The sequence below is a fragment of the Boleophthalmus pectinirostris genome, unplaced genomic scaffold (genome assembly GCF_026225935.1).
Source record: "Boleophthalmus pectinirostris isolate CB_2022bp ecotype Guang Dong unplaced genomic scaffold, ASM2622593v1 HiC_scaffold_17, whole genome shotgun sequence".
Classification (NCBI taxonomy): Eukaryota; Metazoa; Chordata; class Actinopteri; order Gobiiformes; family Gobiidae; genus Boleophthalmus; species Boleophthalmus pectinirostris.
In genome coordinates this window covers 37,193,341-37,203,691 of record NW_026571115.1, presented here as the reverse complement: position 1 = coordinate 37,203,691, position 10,351 = coordinate 37,193,341, and the positions used below count along the sequence as shown (strand labels likewise).

The following is a 10,351-nucleotide window of genomic DNA, read 5'->3' as shown; positions in this document are numbered from 1 at the left end:
ACACACAACACACAACAAAACACACACACACACACACAAACACACACACACACACACACAACACACACAATACACACACACACAAACACACACAAGACACACACACACACACACACACACACACACACCACAACACACACACACACACACACACACACAACACACACAACACATCACAACACACACACACACACACGACACACACACACACACACAAAATACATACAGAACACACACAGAACACACACACCACACAATACTCACAGAAACACACACACCACACAGAAAACACAACACACAACAACACACACAACACACACAACACACAGAACACACACAACACACACACAAAACACACAGAACACACAAAACACACAAAACACAACACAAACACCACATCTGCACACACTGAGTTGAATAAAAGAGTCTCTGTGTTCACTTGTATTTTATCTTTGTTTTATGATAAAAAACAAACTCTGTGTGATTGATCTGAGTCGTATCTGTGTGTGTTTATATTTACACTGTTATATTTAAATGCTGCACTTTATTATTATTATTATTTTTAATATTTATTTATAAATTTTCTTCTTCTTGTTGTGTGTTCAGGGCAGTGTGGATCAGCTGAGGGAGGTGTGGGAGGAGACGGACGGACTCGACCCCAAAGAGTTTAACCCCAAAACTTTCTTCAAACTCCACGGTCTGAATCCCGCTGAACACCGTTTAGACTTTACTCTGTTTTTCCGTCTGTTCTTTCTTTCTCTTTTTCTGTCTTTCTTGGGTCAAATACTCGAGAAAACTCCAGTTTAGAGCTTTAAATTTAAACAGAGGGCAGTGTCATCACAAACTCTCTCTCTTAAATCCGTCTAAAATGTAAACTCCGTGTTCTGTTGTGCCAGACGCAAATGAAGACGGCGTTCTGGACGAGCAGGAGCTGGAGGCGCTCTTCACCAAAGAGGTCAGTGTCTCTGTCTGTCGCTTTCTTTCGTCTTGTCTTTTTGTTCTTTCTGTCAGTTCTTTGCTCTTTCTTTCTTCCCTTTTCTTTGTCTTTTCTTTCATTCTGTCTGTCCTTTCGTTCTTTCTGGCTGTTCTTTTGCTCTTTCTTTCTTCCCGTTCCTTGGCCCCTTCCTTCTTTCTTCCTTTTTCTGTCTCTTCTTTCTTTTTCTTTCTTTCTTCTTTCTTTTTCTTTCTCTGTTCTTTCATTCTTCCTTTTTGTCTCTTCTTTCTAGTTTTTCTGTCTGTTCTTTCTTTCTTTTCTTTCTGTCTGCTCTTTCTTTCTTTTTTCTTTGTCTGTTCTTTTCTTTTTTTTCTTTCTGTCTGTTTCTTTTTCTTTGTCTGTTCTTTTTCTTTGTCTGTTCTTTTTCTTTCTGTCTGTTCTTTTTCTTTCTCTGTTCTTTCATTCTTCCTTTTTGTCTCTTCTTTCTTTCTAACTTTTTCTGTCTGTTTTTTCTTTTCTTTTTTCTTTCTGTCTGTCCTTTTTCTTTCTGTCTGTTCTTTTTCTTTTTCTTTCTGTCTGTTCTTTCTTCTTTCTTTTTCTTTCTGTCTGTTCTTTTTCTTTTTTTCTTTCCGTCTGTTCTTTCTTTCTTCCTTTTTCGTTCTGTTTGTCTTTCTTTCATTCTTTAGATTTAGACAAACTTTATTGATCCACGATTTCTTTCTGACTTTTTTCTTTCTCTTTCTTTCTTTCCTGGTCCATTAGACTTAGACTTAAACTTTACTGATCCACAAGGGAAATGATTTGGACACAGGAGTCACACATCATGATATAATATTATAACAAAGAGTAAAAATATAAATGGTGATAATAAATTCTAAATAAGTCGTAGTAGGAACATAATTCTATAAATCACATCTTCATTCTGCAAACAAGAATAAATTCAAAAAAGTGTAGTTTTTATGAAATGTCCTGGAGCGATTGTGACTGATTGTGTAAATGTGTTTCAGCTGGAGAAAGTTTACAACCCGAAGAACGAGGAGGACGACATGATGGAGATGGAGGAGGAGCGGCTCCGGATGAGAGAACACGTCATGAACAACGTGAGTCTGACCTCCGAACTCAAACAGACGCAGAGTCACGTTTAAGATCAACACCGCGTCCTACAGGTCACTCGTGACTCACGCCGGGTCACTCGTGACTCACGCCGGGTCACTCGTGACTCACGCCGGGTCACTCGTGACTCACGCCGGGTCACTCGTGACTCACGCCGGGTCACTCGTGACTCACACACAAGAGTCCAGTCCGGGCAAGTCTAGTCCACGTGAGTCTGGTCCACGTGAGTCTGGTCCGGGCGAGTCTGGTCCGGGCGACTCAGTCTGGTCCGGGCAAGTCCGTCTGGTCCGGGCGGGGCGAGTCCGGTCCGGGCGGGCGAGGCGGTCCGGGCGAGTCAGTCTGGTCCGGGCGAGTCAGTCTGGTCCCGGCGAGTCTGGTCCGGGCGGGCGAGTCCGGTCCGGGCGGGCGAGTCCCGGTCCGGGCGGGCGAGTCCGGTCGGGCGGGCGAGTCCGGTCCGGGCGGGCGAGTCCGGTCCGGGCGGGCGAGGCCGGTCCGGGGCGAGTCTGGTCCGGGCGTCTTGTGTTGTGATACAGTGGCTCTGGGCTCTGGTCTCTCGAGCTGTTTTCAGGTCGGTCAGAAGGAGCCGGTGTCGGTTCCTGCACCAGTTTCACGGGGAACCAAAGTTCTTACAGTGAATGAGCTGCTTTCTGCACATTTAAATGAACCCAGGATGTTTCATTGACAGAGGGACTGGATTTACCACTAAATAAAAACAAGGCCGTACAAAATAATAATCATGGATCACATCACCGACACGGAGAGCATTTGTACTCATCCAATATATGATTTATCGGTGGAGGAACATCTGCGGTGGAGGAACATCTGCGGTGGAGGAACATCTGCTGTGAAGAATCCAAAGATGGGACCTCACCAGGCGAACACTTCTAGAGCAAACATTTGGTTTTCTCTGCTGATGACGGCACAATCTTCTTGTCACCTGGTTTCTCCTCCATGTTCCAAAAACACGTTTTCTTTGTTTATTTTCTCGTGGATGAACCTGCGTCTTCTTTGTCTTCACGGTTTGTTTAGAAAAAAACAAGTTTTACTTGGTTCCCGTTGGGAAAGATTTTTTTGGTTCAACTGTCGTGTTCACGACAGTCGGTTTGAGGTCTGGTGCAGGAACCAGCACAGTTCTGTCGTTTTGAAAACACCACCAGAGAAACGATCAGGTTCAACTTTTGTGAGTTTGACCTTTTGGAGATTTCATGGTGAAGTACAATGAGGTCAACAGAACTGTGACCTCTGACCCCATCTGACCGTATGACATCATCACAGTGTTGGTTCATCGATCGTTATCGTCATTATCCATGTCTCAGTGAATAATGTTTTAGGAACAATTTTAGAATCCACATTGTTGAGTAATCGGGAATCATCTTTAAATGGTGATGTTTCTCCTCCTTCTGAAGTTGGACAGTTGGTCTCTGTTCATCCCTCTGTTTTCTGACTCCTCCGTCTCTGTTCCTCTGTTCTTCTGTTCTTCTGTTCTCTGTTCCTCTGTTCTTCTGTTCTTCTGTTCCTCTGTTCCTCTGTTCCTCTGTTCTTCTGTTCTTCTTCTGTTCTCTGTTCTCTGTTCTTCTGTTCTCTGTTCCTCTGTTCCTCTGTTCCTCTGTTCTTCTGTTCTTCTGTTCCTCTGTTCTTCTGTTCCTCTGTTCTTCTGTTCTTCTGTTCTTCTGTTCTTCTGTTCTTCTGTTCTCTGTTCTTCTGTTCCTCTGTTCTTCTGTTCTCTGTTCCTCTGTTCCTCTGTTCTTCTGTTCCTCTGTTCTTCTGTTCCTCTGTTCTTCTGTTCTTCTGTTCTTCTGTTCTCTGTTCCTCTGTTCTTCTGTTCTCTGTTCTTCTTCTGTTCTTCTCTCTGTTCTTCTCTGTTCTTCTGTTCTTTCTGTTCCTCTGTTCTTCTGTTCCTCTGTTCCTCTGTTCTTCTGTTCCTCCGTTGTTCTGTTCTTCTGTTCTTGTTCTTCTGTTCTTCTGTTCCTTCTGTTCCTCTGTTCTTCTGTTCTTCTGTTCTTCTGTTCTCTGTTCTTCTGTTCCTCTGTTCTTCTGTTCTTCTGTTCTTCTGTTCTTCTGTTCTGTTCTTCTGTTCTTCTGTTCCTCTGTTCTTCTGTTCTTCTGTTCATCTGTTCTTCTGTTCTTCTGTTCCTCTGTTCCTCTGTTAAAATAAGATAAGATAAGATAAGATAAGATAAGATAATCCTTTATTGTCTCCCATGGGAGAAATTTGTCTTGGGACAGGGGGTAACATGTTTTATCAAAAAACAGGACGACACAACACAAAGCAGACATAAACAAACACATAAAACAAAGTAAATATGAGACCAGTTTGACCACGAGTGATGCACCAACAGGACCTTAAATTATCCTTAACAGGCCCTTGCATTCTTCTGTTCTATTAATTATTGCACATTCCCTAAGCCTATGTGCAGTTTTAGTTATAATTATTGCACATTCCCTAAGCCTATGTGCAGTTTTAGTTATAATTATTGCACATTCCTTAAGCCTATGTGCAGATTTAATTATTGCACATTCCTTAAGCTATGTGTTTAATGGCACATTCCCTACACCTATGTGCAGTTTTGATTGCACAATCCCTAAGCCTTTTATAATTATTTTTTAACTGCATTATCTGAGTTTAGCAGTTTAACGGCTAGTGGCACAAAGGAATGTTTGAATCTGTTCAGTTTACAGTTTGGGACCTGAACCTTCTGCCTGACGGCATCAACTCAAACTGACTGTGAAGAACATGGGTTGGGTCATTGATCACCTTCCTGCCGAGCTTCCTCACAGTCTCCTCAAACATTTGCTGAAGTGAGCTTGGGGCCACACCCATTATTTTACCTGCTCTTTTAGTCAAGGTAAAAATCTGTGCTTTAAGTTTGACTGACAGGTCACCAAACCATGTTGACATGTCATAGCGTCAGATAGATTCTATGCATGTTTTATAAAAACAACAGCATTACATTGGTGTCAACTCCATGTGACCTAAGCCGTCTTAAAAACAGAGACGCTGGCTGATTCTTGAGCAGACAGACTGAACCTGCTGGCTCCATTGGAGCTGAGAATCAAATAACACACCCAAGTACTTATAACATGTCACCTGCTCTATGTCCCTCCCCTGATGTTAACGGGGCTGTGGTCCCCGACAGGTTTGGGATCAAAAATGATCTCCTTTGTCTTTTCCACATTTAAGACAAGGTTGTGCTCCTCACACCAATGCACCACTTCATCAATTCCTGTCCTGTAGCTGATGGCATCTGTGCTTTTTACTGAGTAAACTAAGAATAGCTGTGTCATCAGAAAATTAATTATATAGTTGTTTTACCTGTCTACTCCTGCATGCATTGGTGTATCAAAAGTGAAAAAGAAGAGGTGAGCTAACACAGCCCCCTGTGGTGCCCCAGTGCTGACAACCTGATATCTGACAGCGCTGAGTTAACCTTAACTTGTTGCTGTCTCCCTGTAAGAAATGCCAATACCACTTAATAACATGACTGTTAACACCAGATCTAACAGCTTCTTCAGCAGAATGCTCGGTAATATTGTATTAAATGCTGAGCTAAATCCATGAACAGTATTCTGGCATATGATGAAGGATCCTCTAAGTGTTTCAGTATTAAGTGGGCAGTAGTTACAAGAGCATCATCAGTACTTCTGTTGCTGCAGTAAGCAAACTGATAGGGATCTACATGTCCCGCTACCTCCTCCCTCAGAAACCCCCATAAACACGCTCACATGATTTCATGGTCACTGATGTCAAGGCCACAGGCCTGAAGTCATTGTTCTCTTTAGGACAGGTTTTCTTTGGTACAGGGTGATAATAGACTTTTTCCAGAGCAAAGGTTATTCCCCTGTATCTACTGAAATTTGAAATAAGGGACACCATGCTTGGCTCAGTTCATCAGCAAAAGTCTTTAGCAGGAAAGCTGAGATCCCATCTGGCCCGCTGGCCTTTTTGGTGTCAAGTCTTTTAAAAATAGTGGTGACCACCCGGGATCAACCAGAAGCCTGTGGCTGTGTTCAAGATTCAGCTCGAAATTACCTGGTGAACATTCAAACCTATTTAAAGGATTTAATTCATTGGCCCTCAAATTCGTTCCTGACATGCAGGGAACCTGTATTAGATTTTAAGTTTGTTATGTCTTTAACAACATTTCAGAGTTTTTTTGAACTCTGGTATTAAGAGCTTCCCTGACCCTCCTGTTATTCTTGTCCCTTGCTTCCTTGATTTTCTTCCTAAGTTCTCGGTCGATGTCATTAACTCTGTTCCTCTGTTCCTCTGTTCTTCTGTTCTTCTGTTCTTCTGCAGGTGGACCTGAACAGGGATCGTGTGGTGAGTCTGGACGAGTTCCTCAAATCCACCGAGAAGAAAGAATTCAACAGCCACAAAGAGTGGGAGGTGAGAGGAACAGCCCAGGAACTGTGACCTCTGTGTGACCTCTGTGTGTGTGTGTGACCTCTGTGTGTGTGTGTGACCTCTGTGTGTGCGTGTGTGACCTTGTGTGTGTGACCCTGTGTGTGTGACCTCTGTGTGTGTGACCCCTGTGTGACCTCTGTGTGTCTGTGTGACCTCTGTGTGTGTGTGACCCCTGTGTGACCTCTGTGTGTGTGTGACCTCTGTGTGTGTGTGACCTCTGTGTGACCTCTGTGTGTGTGTGTGTGACCTCTGTGTGTGTGTGACCTCTGTGTGTGTGTGACCTCTGTGTGTGTGACCTCTGTGTGTGACCTCTGTGTGTGTGTGACCTGTGTGTGTGTGTGTGTGACCTCTGTGTGTGTGTGTGTGACCTCTGTGTGTGTGTGACCTCTGTGTGTGTGACTCTGTGTGTGTGACCTCTCTGTGACCTCTGTGTGTGTGTGTGACCTCTGTGTGTGTGTGACCTCTGTGTGTGTGTGACCTCTGTGTGTGTGTGACCTCTGTGTGTGTGACCTCTGTGTGTGTGACCTCTGTGTGTGTGTGACCTCTGTGTGTGTGACCTCTGTGTGACCTCTCTCTCTCTCTCTGTGTGTGTGAGACTCTGGAGACGAAGCAGGTGTACACGGAGGAGGAGCTTCAGCGTTTCGAGGCGGAGCTTCGGGACAAAGAGGAGGAGCTAAAGCGGCGGGCGACGGCGCTCAACCAGGAACAGGAAGTGCTCCGGGAGCGAGGGAAAGCTCTGGAGGCGCAGAGGAGGGAGTACCAACAGGTGAGAGGGAGGAGGGAGTACCAACAGGTGAGAGGGAGGAGGGAGTACCTACAGGTGAGAGGGAGGAGGGAGTACCTACAGGTGAGAGGGAGGAGGGAGTACCAACAGGTGAGAGGGAGGAGGGAGTACCAACAGGTGAGAGGGAGGAGGGAGTACCAACAGGTGAGAGGGAGGAGGGAGTACCTACAGGTGAGAGGGAGGGGGAGTACCAACAGGTGAGAGGGAGGAGGGAGTACCAACAGGTGAGAGGAGGAGGGAGTACCTACAGGTGAGAGGGAGTACCAACAGGTGAGAGGGAGGAGGGAGTACCAACAGGTGAGAGGGAGGAGGGAGTACCAACAGGTGAGAGGGAGGAGGGAGTACCAACAGGTGAGAGGGAGTACCTACAGGTGAGAGGAGAGTACCAACAGGTGAGAGGGAGGAGGGAGTACCAACAGGTGAGAGGGAGGAGGGATTACCTACAGGTGAGAGGGAGTACCAACAGGTGAGAGGGAGTACCTACAGGTGAGAGGGAGGAGGGAGTACCTACAGGTGAGAGGGAGTACCAACAGGTGAGAGGGAGTACCTACAGGTGAGAGGGAGGAGGGAGTACCTACAGGTGAGAGGAGGAGGGAGTACCTACAGGTGAGAGAAGAGGAGAGAGGAGGGAGAAAGAGAGCGAGCGAGAGAGAGAGAGAGGGAGGGACGAAAGAAGGAAGGAAGGAAGGAAGGAAGGAGAGAGGAAAGAAGAGAGAGGGGGGGAGGAAGGAAGAGAGGAAGGAAGGAAAGAAGGAAGGGAGGGAGATGGAGAGAGAGAGTGAAAGAGAGAAAGAAGAGAAAGGTGGAGGTAGATGGAGGAAGAGTCTGAGCTGATCCTGGAAATTAAATTAAATAAACTGAATCTTGGAGACAAATATTTGTGACACGTTTAAAAATCCACATTTAAAAACTGAACAGAGAAAATCTAAAAGGTTTTATATCGTTTTCTTCATGTTCTGAAAGTTGTTCTGAAAATTAAACCCAGTATTTATTTTTTTTTCCCATGAGGCCGTGCTGGAGATGTCCCACAGACAGAAGGGGCAGCAGCCTGAGGACGCAGCGCCACCTGCTGGAAACAACGCAGAACTGCACTTTGAACCAGAGGCTCCGAAACAAGAGAAAGGTACGAAACACGAAGGAAACGCCGAGAAAACAACGAAAACATCGAGAAAATAAAGAAATATCAAGACAATAAAGAACACAGGATTAAAAAATATCAAAAAAAGAACACAGGATTTAAAAATATATACATAAAAAAAAAAATAGAACACAGTATTTTAAATATATATAAAAATATATAGAACAAAGGATTTAAAAATATATATTAAAAAAATAGAACACAGGATTTAAAATATCAAGAAAAAAATTATAGAACACTGGATTTAGAAATATTTAAAAAAAGAACACAGGATTTAAAAATATAAAAAAAATATAGAACCTAGGATTTAAAGGCTCGTGTCACAGTTTTTTCTGTTCTAATTTAATTTATGTGAACAATTTTCATTTAAATAGATTTTCTCACAGATCAGTTTGGGTGTTTTGTGGTTTTACCTTACTAACTTTTTTCCCTCTTTTTCTCTGTCTATCTGTTCTTTTCTCTTATCTTCTCTCTTTCTCTTTTTTGTCTCACTCTGTCTCTTTTCTTCCATGTCTCGCTCTCTGTCCCTCTTTCTCTTTTCTTCTTTCTCTGTCTCTCTATCTGTGTTTCTCTTTCTCTTATCTCCTCTCTCTCTCTTTTCTTGTCTCTTTTCTTCCGTCTCTCTTGGTCTCTTTCACTTTTCTTCTTTTTCTCTGTCTGTCTGTTCTTTTTGTCTGGATCTTTCTTTTCTTCCATCTCTTGCTCTTTGTCTCTTTCACTTTTCTTCTGTCCTGCTTTCTCTTTTCTTCTTTCTCTGTCTCTATCTGCGTTTCACTTTCTCTTATCTTCTCACTCTCTTCTCTTTTCTTCCATCTGTTTCTCTTTTCTTCCATCTGCCTTTCTCTTCTTTCTCTTTTCTTCTCTCTCTCTTTCTGTTATCTTCTCTCTTTTCTTGTCTCTCTCTCTCCATTTCTCTTTTATGTCATTCTCTTTTCTTCCATCTTTCTCTCTGTCTCTTTCACTTTTATTCTATCTCTCTTTCTCTTTTTTTCTTATCTTTTCTCTCTCTTTCTCTTTTCTTCTCCCTCTGAGTGTTTCTCTTCTTCTCCACTCTGTCTCTCTGCCTTTTCTTCTGGCTCTCTGTCCGTCTCTTTCTCATCTTTCTCTCGCTCTCTTTTTACACCCCATCCCTCTTTCCATCTCTCTTTCTCCATCCCTCTTTCTCTCTTTTAGTGGAAAACGGCACAGACATTTTGGTGGAGCCTCCTCAGAACCTTCCTGTCCACACCTGATCCATCCTGCACTTATCCCCGCCCACTTCACTCAGAATATCGTAAACTCCTACACAAAAACGCACCCTACAGAGGACGGACGCAAAAACACACCCTACAGAGGACGCAAAAACACACCCTACAGAGGACAAACGTAAAAACACACCCTACAGAGGACGGACGCAAAAACACAGAGGACGGACCCAAAAACACACCCTACAGAGGACGGACGCAAAACACACCTACAGAGGACGAACAAAAAAACACACCTACAGAGGACGGACGCAAAAACACACCCTACAGAGGACGGACAAAACACATACAGAGGACGCAAAAACTCACCCTACAGAGGACGGACGCAAAAACACACCCTACAGAGGACGGACGCAAAAACACACCCTACAGAGGACGGACGCAAAAACACACCCTACAGAGGACGACGCAAAAACACACCCTACAGAGGACGGACGCAAAAACACACCCTACAGAGGACGAACGCAAAAAACACACCCTACAGAGGACGGAACGCAAAAACACACCCTACAGAGGACGAACTAAAAAAACACACCCTACAGAGGACGAACGCAAAAACACACCCTACAGAGGACGAACGCAAAAACACACCCTACAGAGGACGAACGTAAAAACACACCCTACAGAGGACGAACGCAAAAAACACACCCTACAGAGGACGAACGCAAAAACACACCCTACAGAGGACGAAAAAACACACCCTACAGAGGACGAACGCAAAACACACACCTAC

The 10,351-nt window shown here is 44.2% G+C and overlaps 1 protein-coding gene across 1 annotated transcript in view; it reads left to right on the top strand.

Annotated features, from left to right (window-relative positions):
* The window catches only part of nucb1 (nucleobindin 1), a 23,999-nt gene extending 13,681 nt beyond the window's left edge, over positions 1-10,318 (top strand). Inside the window, exons 7-14 of the mRNA XM_055153117.1 lie at positions 607-697; positions 897-955; positions 1,942-2,034; positions 6,345-6,434; positions 7,048-7,218; positions 8,245-8,359; positions 9,548-9,712; positions 9,941-10,318. Coding sequence (XP_055009092.1) covers positions 607-697; positions 897-955; positions 1,942-2,034; positions 6,345-6,434; positions 7,048-7,218; positions 8,245-8,359; positions 9,548-9,606 — 678 coding nt within the window. The 3' untranslated portion in view covers positions 9,607-9,712; positions 9,941-10,318. The remainder of the gene's footprint in view (positions 1-606; positions 698-896; positions 956-1,941; positions 2,035-6,344; positions 6,435-7,047; positions 7,219-8,244; positions 8,360-9,547; positions 9,713-9,940) is intronic.
* Positions 10,319-10,351: the final 33 nt, after the last annotated feature.